General features: G+C 44.1%; 1 protein-coding gene across 2 annotated transcripts in view; it reads left to right on the forward strand.

Moving 5' to 3' along the window:
• The first annotated feature begins 2,692 nt into the window (after positions 1-2,692).
• The window catches only part of CD2AP (CD2 associated protein), a 153,423-nt gene continuing 134,852 nt past the window's right edge, over positions 2,693-21,263 (forward strand). The window contains exon 1 of one of the 2 annotated variants that reach the window (XR_012638733.1): positions 2,693-2,862. Coding sequence is in view for 1 of the 2 variants with exons in the window: in XM_074947494.1 (XP_074803595.1) it covers positions 2,859-2,862 (4 nt within the window). In the remaining variant the exon portion in view is untranslated. The remainder of the gene's footprint in view (positions 2,863-21,263) is intronic. The other variant, XM_074947494.1, reaches the window with a different exon arrangement.

Raw genomic sequence — 21,263 nt, forward strand, 5'->3', positions numbered from 1 at the left:
ACTGAAGCAACAAATATTGATGGGGTGATATATAGAGGAAGTGGGGAATGTGATGGTTTTTTTTATATGCTTTCTGGCCTGGTTTATTTAGTACTGAAACAGAGTGTTCAGATGTATGCCTCTTGTCATTTTATAAATCTAAATATATAAACCAAATTAATTCCTGGTGAAATTTACTTTATTGGAGTTACATCAGAGATATGCCCCAATGATTTGCTTTGCTGCTCATTGTGAGGTAAGCTAGTGCCTACATGCTACTTTTCCATTGGCAGTTACAGGATTATGGTTGCTCCATTGTTTTGCTTTGGGATTCTTGGGCCTGGTCTACACTACAGAGTTACAGGTTTCAGAGTAGCAGCCGTGTTAGGCCACATCTACACTACCCACCGGATCGGTGGGTAGTGATCGTTCTATCAGGGATCGATTTATCGCATCTAGTGTAGACGCGATAAATTGATCCCCGATCGCTCTGCTGTCGACTCTGGAACTCCACCAGGGCGAGAGGCGGAAGCGGAGTCAACAGGGGAGCGGCAGCCATTGATCCCACGCTGCGAGGACGTGAAGTAAGTGATTCTAAGGTGATCTAAGATGCGTCGATTTCAGCTACGCTATTTTCGTAGCTGAAGTTGCGTATCTTAGATCAATCCCCCCCTAGTGTAGACCAGGCCTTAGTCTGTATCTGCAAAAAGAAAAGGAGGACTTGTGGCACCTTAGAGACTAACAAATTTATTTGAGCATAAGCTTTCTTGAGCTACAGCTCACTTCATCGGATGCTGCAGCTCACGAAAGCTTATGCTCAAATAAATTTGTTAGTCTCTAAGGTGCCACAAGTCCTCCTTTTCTTACTACAGAGTTAGGTCGACGTCGCCTTAACTCTGTAAGCTTCTACACTAAAATATAGCTCTCACTGATGTAGCTCTCACCCACTACACCAACTTAATAACTCCACCTTCCTGCGAGGCGTAGCACTTAGGTCGATGTAGTTAGGTCAATGCAGTGTCAGTGTAGACACTGCATTGCTTACATCGACTCTTGCTGCCTTTCAGAAGCCAACCCACAATGCCCCACACTGACAGTTAAATCAGTGCAAGCACTCCTGGTGAGGAGACACACACCATGCACACAAAGAGCACAGTGTGAACGTACAATAGTGATTTTAACTACTGCAGTGACTGTATGTCAACGTAACGTTGGTCAACTTAATTTTGTAGTGTAGACTTGCCTTTGGATTTGGTCACACACAAAAAGGCAGAAAATCCACTGAAAGAGAGAATAGGTGTGGAAACTCATGCATCAGTTCTTAAGGAAGGGAACAACCTTGCATTGCTGAAAGTGAATGTGGAGAATGCAGATAGGGATGGAGTTACTAGAGCCAAATGTTTGTTATTGCAGAAGCTGAGAGTATTTGTTCAACTTCAGTCCATTTCCAGACTTCATATCTGGACTCCCAGAGGATCCCCTTCTAATCAAGTTTTTAGGTGCAGATCATGTTACCTCAGAATAATTGGACTAGATGCAGGAAATTGATTGGTGAAAATTCTATGTCTACTGTTACGCAGGAGGTCAGAAGAGATTATCATAAAATTCTCTTCTAGCCTTAAAATCTATGAAAGGGATGATTTTTTTCCAAAGAAGTATCACGGGTTAGATGTAACAGCAATCTAGTAGTAAGCCTCCCACCCCCTCATACTGCCACACAGGGGGTCAGGGTTTGAAAATCACCTGTGTGTATCTCCCATGCTGTACGTATGCAGGGGATCTCCAGTGTGTGTGTATATGTGGGGGGGGGGGGGGGGAGAAGAAAAGGAGGACTTGTGGCACCTTAGAGACTAACAAATTTATTTGAGCATAAGCTTTCGTGAGCTACAGTCACTTCATCAGATGCTGTAGCTCACGAAAGCTTATGCTCAGATAAATTGGTTAGTCTCTAAGGTGCCACAAGTCCTCCTCTTCTTTTTGCGAATACAAACTAACATGGCTGTTACTCTGAAATATGTGGGGGGAGAATTTCTTGTGTGAGTGTGTGGGGTGGAGGGGAGAGAGGAGAAGAATTTCTTTTGTATGTGTATGGATCTACCTGTGTGTAGGGAGAATTTATCCATCTCTGTGTGCGTGTATATCTTTCCTGAGTGTATGTGTGTGATTTCTCCCTGTGTGAGTGCGTGCATGTATCTCCCCTGAGTGTGAAGATTGTGTGTGTGTGTGTGTGAATGTATCTCCCGAGTGTGGGGTGAGGAAATTTCTTCCTGTGTGAGTGTGGATCTCCCGGGGGGGAGAAGGGGGAGGTGGGGTTTCTCTCGTGGGGGTGTATGTGCCCTGTGTGGTTACGTGGGGGGAACGTCTCTCCCCTGTGTGTGTGTGTGGGGGGGGGGGGGGGGTTGGGGTTGGGTATTCTTCCCTCCCCCTGGCGGGAGTGAGAAGATCCTGGGGGGAGGCAGTGCCATGTGGGGGAAGGGCAGACACTCGGGCGAGAGGCGGCTCCGGACCCCGCTCTCGGCCCGGGCCGGGGCGGGACGCACGTCACGGCACCTGGCAACAGCGGGCAGAACCCAGCGCGGAGCAGGGCGGCGGCGGGCGGGCGCCGAGCTCTCGCGGGATGTGGCGCCCCCTCCACCCCACCCGACCCCACCCGGGAGCTCGAGCTGCCGCGGCCGCTGCCAGAGCGGGTCTCGCCCAGGGGAGTCTGCGGCGGCGGCGGCGGCTGCCTCGGGGCCTCGCCGGCTTATAGCAGCTGCTCCGCCCCCGCGGCCAGCCAGATGGAGCCGCCGTGCCCGGCCTGAGCGCGGCAGCGGGAGGAGGAGCGGCTGGCGGCGGCAGGAGAGGGAGCGGTTCCCCCGGCCCGGGCGGGCACGCACAGCATGGGTAAGGCGGGACTGGGGGGGGCGCCGCCGCCGCCGCCGGGCAGGGGCTGCCCGGGAGCCGGGCACGGGCTAAGGCAGGAGAGTCCCCTGGGGGAAGCCGGCCGCCCCCCAGCCCAACCCCCACTGCCCTGGGGGCGGCCGGCCGCCTCCCTACGTCCCCAACCCAAACTCCCACCTGCTGGGGCACCCTAGGCAGGGGGGAGCCGGTCACCCCATACCCCCCCCCATGCCCTCGGCAGGGGGCCGGTGGCCTCCTACTCCCCCAACCCTACTCTTCCCCCCCCCCCCGGGGGGGGCTGCCCTGGAGGGACTGGCCAACTGCCCCCTTCCCCCACTTTCTCTCTCCTGGTCTACCCAGGGAGCTTTGGGGGACCATTCCCTGTCCCCCCATCCATGGCTACTCCTAGCTGGGACTGGGTACTTGTTCTTTCTCCTTACAGCAGGGGTAGAGGCAGTGGACCTATGGCATGTCTACACTTAATGTTGCATCGGCAGAGCCCTAGCGCTTTAAATGAAGGCGCTCTAAGCCAGGTGCAGTCAATAGGTGGACCGCGGGCCAAATCTGGATGCTTTTAGACTGTGAAATATTTTTATTTGCTTACTACTATCATCATCATTACTATTTTTTATTTCCTCTGGAGTCTGGACCTTGACTATACCTTGACCAAGTAATTTGGTAGGGGGAGAGTGTAAATACAGAAGAGATAGTAACACACGAGATGTTTTGGTGCTTCTGAGATCTTTTCCCACTGGTGATTACTTTCCTTTAGAAGATACCTTAGGAAAAGAGCATCTGACCGATAATTAGACTTGTAGCCCTGCAGTTGTACTTTACTGCTGGGTTGCTGTCTTGAAGAACAAGCTGGGGATGATGATTGTTTTATCTCTTCTGCAGTCTGCTCATATTTGACAATATAAAGGTTAAATATTAATCCGCTTGGAAGGAAGTTACAGGGAATTGGTATGCCTTCAATCTTAGCCATTCACTTGCTTAATGTTATACTTGATTTGATATATTCAGTTATTGTTTTCAACCTCCTCCCAATCATGTTTTTACATATTCTGACTTAAAAAGAAATCTCTTTTTGCATAAGAGCTTGAAGGGAAAGTTTGCTTTGTAGACATGCTGAATTTTGCTGCTTCAAGGGAGAGCACCAGAAGTTACCTCATTTTTATAAGAGCTAAAGATCCAATAATGGTAAAGAAGCAAGAATAGCTCCAGACTGGTGCTATGAAGAAGTTGAGGACTCTGATGTACTAGAGAAATCCCATACTCTGAGTTAAATGGTACAATAATTCAGGAAGAACAACTAAAGCTGCAAATGTGTAATTTTCACGAGGAGGGGTGCTAGTTGGTGTTTGGTAGAAAAAGTTGGTGGCTGTACTTGGAAGAGAACTTGGCCATTCATGTGACAGAAAGAGATGGCTGATTTATTACTACATAACAAATATGACAGATAAAGCAGTAACTGGAGGAAGTAGGCTAAGCTTTATAAAGGCTAAATGCAGTTCAGATTAATTTTAAGAATCATTTGTTCACTTTGGTTTTAACCCTGTGTTCACTGATTTTTCTTGTGTGATGGTAACTTATTGTGCAAATGTGAACAGCTGAAAGTGTTTACTGTGTATGGTTGTTTCATAATACTCTGGTTCAGATTTGTATTTGTAAGAATGGGTGGTGGCCAGTTTTCTAAACTTGATAGCATTGGGAAGTATATATTTGTGGTTGGTTTAAGTAGAGCAAATGGTAAAGATAACAGCTCTGTGAAGGGAACTCTAGAAAAGTGTCAAGTATCAGGGGGTAGCCGTGTTAGTCTGTATCCACAAAAACAACAAGAAGTCCGGTGGAACCGGACTCCTTGTTGTTGTTATAAAAATGGTTATTCTGAGTGTGGTGACAGAATGTGTAAGCAAATCCTTCTCTTAAACGCCTCTTTCTATGAATCCTTTTTTTGGTCTTTCTGCTCACCAGTTAGTTATCTTTCCACACGTTCCATTACTTGCTCTGTTTTGTTTAAGTTGCTAAATGGTACATCCTTTGGGGAAGAGACTCTTGCTTTGTGTTTTATAAAGCAGGTTGTGCATTTATGGTGCTATATGTAAATGCTTACATTTTTGACCAGAAGTGTTTGCATTCTTAAGTGGAAGCATATCCTGGATTTTGGGCAGATTGTTTTCCACAAAAGACAGTGGGCCTTAAAGGAAGGAAACACCCATACATTTAAGCTACACATTTTGCATTGAAATTAGACAGTTTTGATATGTTCACGCTCACATTTGTTTTGTATTCCTTATGCCTATGGAAACAAATTATATTCCACTAATTTATTTTGTAATTTCATACCGCAACTGTTTTTTATATCTCTAAAGTTATTCACTATTCAGCTTTCAGAGTAACAGCCGTGTTAGTCTGTATTCGCAAAAAGAAAAGGAGTACTTGTGGCACCTTAGAGACTAACCAATTTATTTGAGCATAAGCTTTCGTGAGCTACAGCTCACTTCATCGGATGCATACTGTGGAAAGTGTAGAAGATCTTTTTATATATGCACACAAAGCATGAAAAGGAGGTATTTTTTCATGCTTTGTGTGTACATATAAAAAGATCTACACTTTCCACAGTATGCATCCGATGAAGTGAGCTGTAGCTCACGAAAGCTTATGCTCAAATAAATTGGTTAGTCTCTACGGTGCCACAAGTACTCCTTTTTCTTTTCACTATTCAGCGTGTTTTGAAAGCTGCTTCCTAAATTAAGTCCTGTTTTTCTAGTTTCAAGGCTGATGTAGTTACTCTTGTGCATACTTCTCTGCTTTATCATTTGTGTCACTTATTACTTATTCTTACCTGCTTCTGAGGTGATGCTGAAATCATGAGCATTGTTGGAGACTGAGTCAGTAGTATAAATGGGCCATTGCTATGATTTATTATTTTAAAATGCTACCAAAACTTTCTGAATTTATGAATAGTATAATTTCCATTTCATATATGAAGGTTTATATACAGTAAGTGTAAATCATAGAAATATCACTACTGGATAGGAAAAACAACATAAAGCCTTTAGAAGTTTTAGTTCTGGTTTTCTGGCTAAATTCACTGATTAATTTATAACATTGTCTACTTATATTTTCTTCTTGTATTTGGGTACAGTTTTCTTTTTCGGAATCACTGCAGTCAACTGTCATATTTCACCCCAAAAGTAGCTTGTGTCCTAGTTTGTATATGTAAGTACAGTAGCTACCTTTGGGGTGGAACACAGCAGCTGTTACAACACAACAGTCTTTCACATGCATGTGTTTATATGTAAATATAGTTAGATTGCCAGGAACAGCTATGTAAATAAATGATTGTATGGTAGTACAACCTGAAAAAAGGGCATGTTTCTATACCGACGGATTGCAATTAAGAATGATTTATTACAGATGTACTTTGTGTGCAGGTTCATCAGATCAAACAACCATAGAGATTTAAGGTAACTCCCCTGGGCCTTTGTCACTTTTATAGCACACACAAAAATATTAGGCATGCTATTAGGCATGCTCTGTGGATTCCTAAATTTTGTTCCTAACAATCTTTTTTCCCCAAGGTCAAGCTTCATACATCAGATTCTGAGTAAAATCTTATCAGATGTTCTCTGTGAAATGGACCAAGCTAGATCATTTTACTTTACTTATACTCAGCTTTGATTTTTCTAAAATTATTAGTGAGAATTCAATCAAAGCATTACTGAAAAGTTACTACTGCTTGGTTATCTATTAATCAACTGAATGCAGCCAGTTCTTTGAGGAAATGTTTTTTTATTGAGGTATTCTTTGCTAACTATACACTGAGTTTTAGTTTCGTTTCGCTTGCAATAAACCCTTGGAACAAATGAAAAAGTAGTGGCCCATCTACGCTATGGCTCCCAATTATACTAATATTGGAATGCTATACAGTGAAACCTGCCAAGAAAGACCACTTACAGGAGTTAGCAAAAGTGGTCACTTGTGAGAGGTCGTCTCTCTTCAAAGCTTTGCTGCCTTCAGAGCTCTAATATGATACTGGGCACCAGGAGGGGAACATGGGGGACTGTCCACATGGATTCAGTTGCAGAATCGGGACCTTACTTTGTAAAAATGGGTCAATATAATTTGTAAATAAGTGTCTACTGTGTTTCTTGAGGTTATTTTATTTGCTAAATCTAAGTATTTTGTTTTTAAATGACTATTTTTAACTTGGTGTCCCATTAACAGTGACAAAGCATTGTGACCATGGCACTATTTCTTGCTGGAAATAAAGCGTCTTTTCTTTCCATAGGCATGTTGAGTGCTGTTAGTAAATGATGTTTAATATTTAAGAAACACTGAACAGTCTCCTTCTCTCCCTCTCCTGACGACAATCTCTCATCTGCCACGGACAGACTTTTGTCACTTGATCTTAATGGTACTTTGTGTGACAAATATTGCAACCCCATTGTCTTTGGGCAAATATTGTATTAGGTTTATGTATCACTGTGGGCCAGGGGTTATATGCAACAAATGAGGGGAGGGAGTTTACCACCAGTCTCCTAGGAATCAAAAACAGTGGGGGATGATTAAGGTGAGACACTTAAGTTGTAAATGCCTCCAGAGGCAACACCCCCTGGGGAAATATGCATATACTGGTTCAAGCTGGATTTTTCCAGAGACCAACAGAAAAAGAAAAGGTTTTCGATATAACAGGCTGGGTTCATACTGACTCAGGGTGGGGCCTTTTTCTGATCCAGCAAACAAACATGACCTTCTGTCCAAGAGCAGGGCCCCATAAAGCTGACGGTAACCTCTGGTATGTTTTTAATATGCATATAGGAACTCCTATTGTTTGTATATGCTTTCTCTGTAATGCTTTTGCCCTAAGAATAAATATGCTTCCTTAATAGCTGGGTGGTAATTTGTAAGTACTGGCAATACACTGTTTATAGCCCTTGGAGAGAAAGCCGTGCACAGGCAGTGTGTTTTGGTGGGGATTTTGAAGTGGAAGGGTCCCTGCCCAGAGAAAGATGACTGCTGGAAATCTGAGACCTGACTGGGCTCCCCTGGAGAGGACCATGTGGGGGGAGATACAGGTGCAGTTACCCCATACCTGTGGTGATACTTTTATTTTTAGCAAGGCAATCATTTAACTAATTTTCCTGGAAATTTGGTTGACGCAAGCTTTAAGAAAGAGTCCAAGTCTCCAGTACTTCTCTTCTAGGAAAGGAAACTATGAAATGAACCAATTGCCTGTTTTTTAATTTACAGGTTTTTTTTGTAACTGTATATGGGAGTCTGTGAGTGAACATAAAGAAACTAAAATCAGGTCTGGATGGTTATGGCTTCATCAGGAACGCATCAGTTTACCACAAAGCATGTATAGTTTTTTTTCCCTCTATATACTGTTTGCAATACTGGTAGCACACTTTGCCTGAATTTGTCAGGAAATCTTTTGAGAACTGTGCAAGTCAAACCATGTAATATAAGATGTTTTTGTGGGAGTTGAGGCGAGAAATCCTCATCTACACTGGTCAGGGAAAGTGGTAAACTACATGAGTTTGTCTATAAAGAAAAGATGCATTGGTTTAACAAAAGGTGTGATTTTAAAAACAATAAACCTAATTTAGTTAAACATGTGTAAAAGGCTGTGTGGACACACTAACATCAGCGTAAATGTGGCTTATTTTGGTTTAGCTTAAGCTATGCTTTAACTTCTCATCAATGTCTTTATCTTACTTAATTTTAACCTTGTTTCAGAGTAACAGCCGTGTTAGTCTGTATTCGCAAAAAGAAAAGCACTTGTGGCACCTTAGAGACTAACCAATTTATTTGAGCATGAGCTTTCGTGAGCTACAGCTCACTTCATCGGATCCTTGGTGATCCCATGGATTGATTATTTTGGAGACTTCTTGCTTCTGACATACTCAATCTCTTGTTTTTTTATACCGTTAGGTATTTGTTCTCTGAAATTTATTTTAGCAATTCTAATTTCTTTTACATTTTGCTTACTGTGATTTATGTTCCTGTTTATTGGCTTCACTAGGGTTAATTTTCAGATTCTGAAGGATCTGTTTGACTCAGATTACATTGCCATTTAGTTACATTGATGTCCTTCTTGCCTTCCTGGTTCTTTTTTTGTTGAGTAGTATGAGATTCTGTTGTTTTTCTTTTCAGAGTAGCAGCCATGTTAGTCTGTATTCACAAAAAGAAAAGGAGTACTTGTGGCACCTTAGAGACTAACCAATTTATTTGAGCATAAGCTTTCGTGAGCTACAAGCCACATCTAAAGCTGCCACTTCCTGTTCTTTAGCCTTTATGGCCTTCCTGACTAGCTGCCTCATCTTACTGAAATCTCCCTTTCTAAACTTTGTCACTGTCACTTTTTGGTACCTTACCTCTTTTGATTTGTTTTATTTTGTTGTAGTTTAAATAGATTCATAGAATCATAGAATATCAGGGTTGGAAGGGACCCCAGAAGGTCATCTAGTCCAACCCCCTGCTCGAAGCAGGACCAATTCCCAGTTAAATCATCCCAGCCAGGGCTTTGTCAAGCCTGACCTTAAAAACCTCTAAGGAAGGAGATTCTACCACCTCCCTAGGTAACGCATTCCAGTGTTTCACCACCCTCTTAGTGAAAAAGTTTTTCCTAATATCCAATCTAAACCTCCCCCATTGCAACTTGAGACCATTACTCCTCGTTCTGTCATCTGCTACCATTGAGAACAGTCTAGAGCCATCCTCTTTGGAACCCCCTTTCAGGTAGTTGAAAGCAGCTATCAAATCCCCCCTCATTCTTCTCTTCTGCAGACTAAACAATCCCAGCTCCCTCAGCCTCTCTTCATAAGTCATGTGCTCTAGACCCCTAATCATTTTTGTTGCCCTTCGCTGGACTCTCTCCAATTTATCCACATCCTTCTTGTAGTGTGGGGCCCAAAACTGGACACAGTACTCCAGATGAGGCCTCACCAGTGTCGAATAGAGGGGAACGATCACGTCCCTCGATCTGCTCGCTATGCCCCTACTTATACATCCCAAAATGCCATTGGCCTTCTTGGCAACAAGGGCACACTGTTGACTCATATCCAGCTTCTCGTCCACTGTCACCCCTAGGTCCTTTTCCGCAGAACTGCTGCCTAGCCATTCTGTCTCTAGTCTGTAGCGGTGCATTGGATTCTTCCATCCTAAGTGTAGGACCCTGCACTCATCCTTATTGAACCTCATCAGATTTCTTTTGGCCCAATCCTCCAATTTGTCTAGGTCCTTCTGTATCCTATCCCTCCCCTCCAGCGTATCTACCACTCCTCCCAGTTTAGTATCATCCGCAAATTTGTTGAGAGTGCAATCCACACCATCCTCCAGATCATTTATGAAGATATTGAACAAAACCGGCCCCAGGACTGACCCCTGGGGCACTCCACTTGACACCGGCTGCCAACTAGACATGGAGCCATTGATCACTACCCGTTGAGCCCGACAATCTAGCCAGCTTTCTACCCACCTTATAGTGCATTCATCCAGCCCATACTTCCTTAACTTGCTGACAAGAATACTGTGGGAGACCGTGTCAAAAGCTTTGCTAAAGTCAAGAAACAATACATCCACTGCTTTCCCTTCATCCACAGAACCAGTAATCTCATCATAAAAGGCGATTAGATTAGTCAGGCATGACCTTCCCTTGGTGAATCCATGCTGACTGTTCCTGATCACTTTCCTCTCATGTAAGTGCTTCAGGATTGATTCTTTGAGGACCTGCTCCATGATTTTTCCAGGGACTGAGGTGAGGCTGACTGGCCTGTAGTTCCCAGGATCCTCCTCCTTCCCTTTTTTAAAGATTGGCACTACATTAGCCTTTTTCCAGTCATCCGGGACTTCCCCCGTTCGCCATGAGTTTTCAAAGATAATGGCCAAGGGCTCTGCAATCACAGCCGCCAATTCCTTCAGCACTCTCGGATGCAACTCGTCAGGCCCCATGGACTTGTGCACGTCCAGCTTTTCTAAATAGTCCCTAACCACCTCTATCTCCACAGAGGGCTGGCCATCTCTTCCCCATTTTGTGATGCCCAGCGCAGCAGTCTGGGAGCTGACCTTGTTAGTGAAGACAGAGGCAAAAAAAGCATTGAGTACATTAGCTTTTTCCACATCCTCTGTCACTAGGTTGCCTCCCTCATTCAGTAAGGGGCCCACACTTTCCTTGGCTTTCTTCTTGTTGCCAACATACCTGAAGAAACCCTTCTTGTTACTCTTGACATCTCTTGCTAGCTGCAGCTCCAGGTGCGATTTGGCCCTCCTGATATCTTTCCTACATGCCCGAGCAATATTTTTATACTCTTCCCTGGTCATATGTCCAACTTTCCACTTCTTGTAAGCTTCTTTTTTATGTTTAAGATCCGCTAGGATTTCACCATTAAGCCAAGCTGGTCGCCTGCCATGTTTACTATTCTTTCAACTCATCGGGATGGTTTGTCCCTGTAACCTCAACAGGGATTCCTTGAAATACAGCCAGCTCTCCTGGACTCCCTTCCCCTTCATGTTAGTCCCCCAGGGGATCCTGGCCATCTGTTCCCTGAGGGAGTCGAAGTCTGCTTTCCTGAAGTCCAGGGTCCGTATCCTGCTGCTTACCTTTCTTCCCTGCGTCAGGATCCTGAACTCAACCAACTCATGGTCACTGCCTCCCAGATTCCCATCCACTTTTGCTTCCCCCACCAATTCTACCCGGTTTGTGGGCAGCAGGTCAAGATTCCTTACCAATTTAAGCTAAATAGAAATAAACCTGTTTTAAACTGACTATTCAAGCTACCTTTTGCTCCAGTCAAATTAAATGATCTAATGGCCCCTTCTGTCCTTAAACTCTGTGATTGCTACACTCAGTTTTTGCACTGATTGATTTTAAAATAGAAAAACTGATTTAGTGGAATCAGCGCAATTCCCAGTGTATATGCAGTTATACTGATAGAAAGGTTGTATTGATTTAACTAAATCAGTTTTTTTACTGATTTTAGTTAAATTGGCACAACTTTCTTATGCACACAAAGTTGTAAAGTGGAAAGGGCCTTATGAAGCTGCTTTGCACTTATCCTCAATTCCCTTCTCTCTGCTAGTAGTAATAGGAATGCTTGTTAGTTTTAACTTCAAATTTGATGCTACAAAATTTAATTCAGGATTTACTTAAACCATTCTGGATTAATGCCTTTACCAAAATAAAAATAATAAATATATACTTAATGTCCGGAGGCCTTGTTTAAGGTCAACTTAACTGCAGCTAAGAAATGAGAGAATACCAGATGTTTTGTTTATAGTTGGGCCACAGTCTTGGAAAGGGATCTGTGTAGGTGGAATCTTGTGCCTGTGTGGAATCCCAGTGAATTTGGTGGGCTCTACCAGGACACAAACGCCAGTTCTTCATCAGCGAACAATAGCCACCTTACACTTCTTTTTTTCTTTAAATGTTGCACTCCAAATTTTAAGTTTGGCTGAAATGATTATCGCTGTTCACAACTGAGAAGCATTTAAAAAAAAAAATCCGAATGGCTATTCGTGTTTTGTCGATTTATGTAGAACACATCTACTTGTATGTCTGTCATCTCTCACAGGTTTATTGATCCACTGCCTGCCTCTTGGTTTCTCTGTCCAGAAATGTTGGTATTTCCCATATTAGTGAAATACTATGAGTTAGTAAATGTTCTTTTCAAATGGATGAGCTTGTATATAGTAGGTTTCAGAGTAGCAGCCGTATTAGTCTGTATTCGCAAAAAGAAAAGGAGTACTACTGGCACCTTAGAGACTAACCCACTAGTACTCCTTTTCTTCGTGTATATAGTAGTTATGGGTAAGACTGCCGTCCTTTCTTAGGATATGGGAATGGAATGAGTGAGAGTAGGTGAAGACCCCGATCCTGCAAAGACTTATGCACTGTGAGTAGTATAACTGAAGTCAGTGGAACTTCTTGCAGTGTATGAAGTTAAGGGTGTGCCTAACAGTAAGTCTACACTGCAGTTAGATACCCGCGGATGGCCTGTGTCAGCTGACTCAAGTTCACGGGGCTCGAGCTAGGGGCTGTTTAATTGCGGTGTAGACATTCAGGCTGGAGCTGGAGCTCTGGCACCCTCCCACCTCATAGGATTCTAGAGCCCATGATTCAGCCCTATCCTGAACGTCTACACCGCAGTTAAACAGCTTTGTAGAAAGAACCCGAGTCAGCTTGCGTGGGTCAGCTGCTGGTTTTTAATTGTAGTATAGACATACCTTAAGTCGTCATGAGACTCCCTGTATTTGCTTGTAGACTTGGCTCTGTGTCCTGCAGTACATATAATTAGTGCTGTTAGCTGTGCAGGAAAACAGAGCTTCTTGGAAGCTTCCTGTTTGAATGAAAACTCACATGGATTACAATTAGCCATTTTTTCCTCCTTCAGAAATAAACTTCTGTTAGTAAAATCAGTTTTTGCTTTATTCAAAAATTGATTTAAAGAGATTTAAACTTTTTTCTTGAATTGATCATTCTTGTGATTTCTTATCCAAATAAGTAAAATGATGCTTTGGGCAGGTGCCAGCACACAAGTAAAATTTAACTATTAATGAAAATTGCCTGTGAAGCAAAAGACAAGCATTGAAAAATTTACCATACTGAATTCAAATATTAATGTATTGGTCCAGGACTTGTTTTATAAAATACTGGAATAAAGCCCACCTAGACAGGAAAACAGGTGATAATTTTAAGCTTCTTCAGCTTGTGAAATATCAGGGCTAAAATTATATGCCTATACCACTGAAAAAAGTGGGATTTGTAGCTTTTCCTTTTATAGAACAAATGCATTTGTGGCAGACTACAGTGTTAGAAAACCATGTTTATTGAAAATTAAGGTTGTCAAGGCACATCTCAGGCACTCAAAAACCTTAAGTATGGAAATAAGAATTTAAGGGGAAGACTTGTGAATCTCTTCCACCTTCGTATTGCCTGCAGCACAGTTGATAACATACTTCAACACGCCATAAGACTTTAATGCATTCCAATAGATACACAAAAGCAGTACATACCTCACTTAATCAACCCTGTACTTAATGCAAAACCTTAACAGTGGCCTCATATGCTTTCGTACCAATAGATCAGTGCATCTGACTGTCACACATTCCGTGCATTTGGGAAGTTATTTTTCCTTAACGCTGCTGAGATCACTGGTGTTTTGAAACATTACTGCTGCACCATAATATTGGATGTTTGAAAAACAAACCAGTATTCTGTTTACTGTCTTTTTCATTAAGTACACTAGAATTGATAGTCTAATGTACCTAGTACTGTTCTGTTCAATCTGTATTGAACAGATAATACAGGTCAGACTAGAATCAATAACTCAGATATAATTTTTTTTTTAATATCTACTGTCTGAAGTTGGTGAACTGGAAAACTATGCTTTATATTCTCTAAAAGCTGCTTCCAATTTCAGTTTACACATTTCGTAAAGTAATTTTTTCATATAACTTCAGTGATTTGCGAAATATTGGCAGGCCACCTTCATGTCAGAATTGGTTGGTGTGTGAGAGAGTAATAAGAATGTTGTGAATAAAGTCCAATATCTCAAATAGCTTGTATGCATCTCATGAAACAATGCTAACATATAATGTTGAAAATATTGTGATGGTTTTAAAATCTTGAGTTAGACTGCTGAGAATCACAGTTCTTCTGCATTGTAGGTATTGTAACACTGTGTAGTCAGTTAACAGCTGATCGATTATTAGTAATGTTTATTAAGGTAGTTCCTACCACCAGCTGAGAAGGGGCCCATTGTGCTAGGCACTGTACAAATACAGACAATAGATTGCAATCTAAATAAACTAAACGGATGTAGCATAGGAGAAAGGGATGTAACACACAAGCAGAGTGAGCAGTGTGGTGGTGGCAAACATTGTTAGTTCCGTTATTTTTCTTATATATTTTTGGATAGTTTTTGTTAGGCAGGGATAAGCTAAACAAAGACAGGACAGGGGAAGTGAGAGAGCAGGGGAGGAAGAAGGGCTAATAAAGTGTGAGGTTGAGGTGAAGAGGTTGAGATTGGAGCAAACAGCCAATCAGCATTGTTTAGAGAATGTCTATTCAAGACTTGAGAAAATATCAGTGCTATAGATATAGGTATAGATTGCATTTCTCTAAAGAGTAGTAGTTCTTCAAATAGGTCAGTGCTGTTCTGCATAACTTCAAAAAACAGATTAGAGACAGTCACATTTGTTTAACCAGCACATTTTAATAAACATATTTTTGAAAAAAATTCACTCATAGAACTGTTGGTTCTTTACAGTACTTGTTGGTTCTTCTGATCAATAATTTCACTAACGTTTTGTTGTGTTCTTAATGTCAGTAACATTAATTCTATAACACAGACAAGGTGTAAGATATTAGCAAGAAGGAAAGAAACCATTGAGAGGACATGGATCACATGAAATGGTTTGGTCTGTTTCTTGTCTTTCAGTGGTTTAGCCCATCTGATGGTAATGCTGGTTTTGGCAGGGTCTTTTCTGTAAGGGTATGTTTACACTATGAAATTAGGTCGAATTTATAGAAGTCGGTTTTGTAGAAAGTGGTTTTATACAGTTGATTGTGTGTGTCCCCACACAAGTGCTCTAAGTGCATGTAGTCGGCGGAGTGTGTCCACAGTACCGAGGCAACCGTTGACTTCTGGAGCATTGCACTGTGGGTGGCTATCCCCCAATTCCTGCAGTCTCCGCCACCCATTTGAATTCTGGGTAGAAATCCCAGTGCCTGATGGGGCTAAAACATTGCCGCAGGTGGTTCTGGGTACATATCGTCAGGCCCCCGTTCCCTCCCTCCCTCCGTGAAAGCAAGGGCAGACAATCGTTTTGCGCCTTTTTTCTTGAGTTACCTGTGCAGATGCCATACCATGGCAAGCATGGAGCCCGCTCAGCTAACAGTCACCGTATGTCTCTTGGGTGCTGGCAGACGTGGTACTGCATTGCTACACAGCAGCAGTTTATTGCCTTTTAGCAGCAGACAGTGCAGTATGACTGGTAGCCGTCATTGACATAGTCCTGGGTGCTCTTTTAATCGGGTGCCTGGGCAAACATGGGAGTGACGCAGCCAGGTCATTTCCCTTTTAAGTTTCGTCTCGTGGCGAATCAGTCCTACCGGCAGTGCACTGTCTTTTGACCTCCAGCCAGCAGAAGATGCTGGCTAGTCATCATAGTGCACCGTCTTCTGCCGAGCACCCGGGTGTTGACGATGGCTAGCGGTCGTACTGCACAGTCTGCTGCCAGCAAGATGTATAAAGATAGATGAAGTGGCTCAAAACAAGAAACAGACCAGATTCATTTTCTCCTCCCTCCTTCCCTCCCTCCTTCCCTCTGTGAAATCAACGGCTTGCTAAACCCAGTTTTGAGTTCTATCCTTGAGGGGGCCATTCAGTTTCTCTCAAAGCCACCCCCTTTGTTGATTTTAATTCGCTGTAAGCCAACCCTGTAAGCCATGTCGTCAGTCGCCCCTCGCTCTGTCAGGGCAATGGTGGACAATCGTTCCGCGCCTTTTTTCTGTGCAGACGCCATACCACGGCAAGCATGGAGCCCGCTCAGATCACTTGGGCAATTAGGAGCACATTAAACACCACGCGCATTATCCAGCAGTATATGCAGCACCGGAACCTGGCAAAGCGATACCGGGCGAGTAGGCGACGTCAGCGCGGTGACATGAATGATGAGGACATAGACACAGACTTCTCTCAAAGCACGGGCCCTGGCAATGTGGGCATCATGGTGCTAATGGGGCAGGTTCATGTGGTACAATGCCAATTCTGGGCTCGGGAAACAAGCACAGACTGGTGGGACCGCATAGTGTTGCAGGTCTGGGACAATTCCCAGTGGCTGCGAAACTTTCGCGTGCGTAAGGGCACTTTCATGGAACTTTGTGACTTGCTTTCCCCTGCCCTGAGGCGCAATAATACCAAGATGAGAGCAGCCTTCACAGTTGAGAAGCGAGTGGCAATAGCCCTGTGGAAGCTTGCAACGCCAGACAGCTACCGGTCAGTCGGGAATCAATTTGGAGTGGGCAAATCTACTGTGGGGGCTGCTGTGATGCAAGTAGCCAACGCAATCAAAGATCTGCTGATATCAAGGGTAGTGACCCTGGGAAATGTGCAGGTCATAGTGGAAGGCTCTGCTGCAATGGGATTCCCTAACTGTGGTGGGGCCATAGACGGAATCCGTATCCCTATCTTGGCACCGGAGCACCAAGCCGGCGAGTACATAAACCGCAAGGGGTACTTTTCAATGGTGCTGCAAGCACTGGTGGATCACAAGGGATGTTTCACCGATATCAGCGTGGGATGGCCGGGAAAGGTACATGACGGTCGCATCTTCAGGAACTCTGGTCTGTTTCAAAAGCTGCAAGAAGGGACTTTATTCCCAGACCAGAAAATAATTGTTGGGGACGTTGAAATGCCTATATGTATCCTTGGGGACCCAGCCTACCCCTTAATGCCATGGCTCATGAAGCCATACACAGGCAGCCTGGACAGTAGTCAGGAGCTGTTTAACTACAGGCTGAGCAAGTGCAGAATGGTGGTAGAATGTGCATTTGGACATTTAAAAGCACGCTGGCGCAGTTTACTGACTCGCTTAGACCTCAGCAAAACCAATATTCCCACTGTTATTACTGCTTGCTGTGCGCTCCATAATATCTGTGCAAGTAAGGGGGAGACGTTTATGGTGGGGTGGGAGGTTGAGGCAAATTGCCTGGCTGCTGGTTTCGCACAGCCAGACACCAGGGCGGTTAGAAGAGCACAGGAGGGCGCGGTGCGCATCAGAGAAGCTTTGAAAACCAGTTTCATGACTGGCCAGGCTACGGTGTGAAAGTTCTGTTTGTTTCTCCATGATGAAACCCCCCGCCCCTTGGTTCACTCTACTTCCCTGTAAGCTAACCACCCTCCCCTCCTCCCTTCGATCACCGCTTGCAGAGGCAATAAAGTCATTTTTGCTTTACATTCATGCATTCTTTATTCATTCATCACACAAATAGGGGGATAACTACCAAGGTAGCCCAGGAGGGGTGGTGGAGGAGAGAAGTACCAGGAGGGGTGGTGGAGGAGGGAAGGACAAGGCCACACAGCACTTTAAAAGTTTAAAACTTATTGAATGCCAGCCTTCTGTTGCTTGGGTAGTCCTCTGGGGTGGGGTGGCCGGAGGCCCCCCCACCGCATTCTTGGGCGTCTGGGTGAGGAGGCTATGGAACTTGGGGAGGAGAGCGGTTGGTTACACAGGGGCTGTAGCGGCGGTCTGTGCTCCTGCTGCCTTTCCTGCAGCTCAACCATACGCTGGAGCATATTTGTTTGATCCTCCAGCAGCCTCAGCATTGAATCCTGCCTCCTCTCATCATGCTGCTGCCACATTTGAGCTTCAGCCCTCTCTTCAGCCCGCCACCTCTCCTCCCGGTCATATTGTGCTTTCCTGCACTCTGACATTGTCTGCCTCCACGCATTCGTCTGTGCTATGTCAGTGTGGGAGGACACCATGAGCTCAGAGAACATTTAATCACGAGTGCGTTTTTTTCGCCTTCTAATCTTCACTAGCCTCTGGGAAGGAGAAGATCCTGTGATCATTGAAACACATGCAGCTGGTGGAGAAAAAAAAAAGAGGCAGTGGTATTTAAAAACACATTTTCTAGAACAATGGCTACACTCTTTCACGGTAAACCTTGCTGTTAACATTACATACGCAGCACATGTGCTTTCGTTCCAAGGTTGCATTTTGCCTCCCCCCACCATGTGGCTAGCCCCTCATCCGGCTAACAGCAGGGAACATTTCTGTTCAGCCACAGGCAAACAGCCCAGCAAGAACAGGCACCTCTGAATGTCCCCTTAAGAAAAGCACCCTATTTCAACCAGGTGACCATGAATGATATCACTCTCCTGAGGATAACACAGAGAGCTAAAGAACGGATATTGTTTGAATGCCAGCAAACATACACTGCAATGCTTTGTTCTACAATGATTCCCGAGCACATGCTACTGGCCTGGAGTGGTAAAGTGTCCTACCATGGTGGATGGAATAAGGCTGCCCTCCCCAGAAACCTTTTGCAAAGGCTTTGGGAGTACATCCAGGAGAGCGGCAAATGCCAGGGCAAAGTAATCATTTCACATGCTTGCTTTTAAACCATGTATAGTATTTTAAAAGGTACACTCACCAGAGGTCCCTTCTCCGCCTGGCGGGTCCGGGAGGCAGCCTTGGGTGGGTCTGGGGGGGACTGCCTCCAGGTCCAGGGTGAGAAACAGTTCCTGGCTGTCGGGGAAAACCAGTTTCTCCTCTTGCTTGCTGTGAGCTATCTACAACTTCATCATCATCGTCATCCTCCTCGTCCCCAAAACCTGCTTCTGTGTTGCCTCCATTTCCATTGAAGGAGTCAAACAACATGGCTGGGGTAGTGGTGGCTGCACCCCCTAAAATGGCATGCAGCTCATCATAGAAGCGGCATGTTTGGGGCTCTGACCCGGAGCGGCCGTTCACCTCTCTGGTTTTCTGGTAGGCTTGCCTCAGCTCCTTCAGTTTCATGTGGCATTGCTTCGGGTCCCTATTATGGCCTCTGTCCTTCATGCCCTGGGAGATTTTGACAAAGGTTTTGGCATTTCGAAAACTGGAACGGAGTTCTGATAGCATGGATTCCTCTCCCCATACAGCGATCAGATCCCGTACCTCCCGTTCGGTCCATGCTGGAGCTCTTTTGTGATTCTGGGACTCCATCATGGTCACCTCTGCTGATGAGCTCTGCATGGTCACCTCTGCTGATGAGCTCTGGCCAGCGTGGCAAGCTGCAGGTGACCATGCAAACAGGAAATTGAAATTCAAAAGTTTGCGGGCCTTTTCCTGTCTACCTGGTCAGTGCATCTGAGTTGAGAGTTCTGTCCAGAGCGGTCACAATAGAGCACTCTGGGGTAGCTCCCGGAGGCCAATACTGTCTAATTGCATCCACAGTACCCCAAATTCGACCCGGCAAGGCCGATTTAAGCGCTAATCCACTTGTCAGAGGTGGATTAAGGAAATCGATTTTTAAGAGCCCTTTAAGTCGAGAAAAAGGGCTTCATCGTGTGGATGGGTGCAGGTTTACATCTATTTAACGATGCTAAATTCGACCTAAACTCCTAGTGTAGACCAGGGCTAAGTCTATGCACAGTTTGCCTTATAACCATTGCTGTACCAATACATTATGGGTCTCCCATAGCATCTCACTCAGTGTCTAGCACTGGTCTTCAGGGTAGAGACTTTGAGTAACTTCCAAATATGAGGCATTACATTGTGTGACAGTGCACTGAGCCTTGGTGGCTGCAATGGTCTTGATTTCCCATTCACTAAAAGAAAACTTCTATAAGGTTAATAGACTTATGCAGACTTAACTCAGCAGATACTTCCAGGTGGTTTGTGAGATGACTACTATGAAGGGAGAGCAAGATGTTTTGTATTGTAAGCTCAAAGTGGCCTAAGCAGTGTCGTCTTGCATTGGTTTTAGCTTAATGGTCTTGCATTTCATTTCATTTACATGTCACCTTTGCTTGCTTTCAGGTGAGTTAATGACATTCAGATACCACCAAGGTAGGTGCCTCAGCAATACCTGAGAGAGACTAATCCCTTGTTGGCCTTACGCCAAAGGTGCATATGTTAACCATGTTTCAATGCAAGATAAAGTGAGGGATAAATGAACATTTCTTCCTTTTGAAGAGTGCCTCCAAACATTTAAATATTTAAAAAAATCCTTAGCTATACAACATCCCTAATTGACTGAAGAATAATAGAAATTCCAAAGAAAATGCAAGGCTACATGTGCATAAGCTAGCTGCTCTATTGCATTTTGTGCAGAAAACTGCTGCATAACTTCATCACAAGAATCGAACTGGTATCTATAAATGAGGGTGAGGGCAGAATCTCTTATGAAAATATAGGATTTTTGTATGAGAGGTCTGAAAAACATGAGCAGTACTATCCCAGTGTACAGCATTATCAGTGTAGGATTATAGGGAAAGAGAGTAAGGACTGGCGTACATTATAAAGTTAGTTTGGCTTATCTACGTTGCTCAGGGCTGTGAAAAGTTTCATGTCCTGTGCAATGTAGTTAAGCTGACCTAAGCCACAGTGTAAACACTGTTAGGTTGATGGAAGAATTCTTCCGTCAAATTAGCTACAGCCTCTTGGAGATGTGGATTTACAACAGTGATGGAAGAACAGCACTTTAAATAAGACTGTTACAAAAGATGGTGAGTGAGGTGCTCTCAGTAGAGGCCAAGAATAGCACTATAACTGGTCTGCAATCTCCAAGGAGCAAAGAGAACATGCTAAACTTCCCACCAAGGTGATGTCCTTGGACCCCAGTGGGTGTGGCCCACTGATCTTTGGTATTTTCTGTAGTTAGTAGATTTGTTAAACTTTGAGTCCTG

Source organism: Natator depressus, chromosome 3 (assembly GCF_965152275.1).
Source record: "Natator depressus isolate rNatDep1 chromosome 3, rNatDep2.hap1, whole genome shotgun sequence".
Lineage (NCBI taxonomy): Eukaryota > Metazoa > Chordata > Testudines > Cheloniidae > Natator > Natator depressus.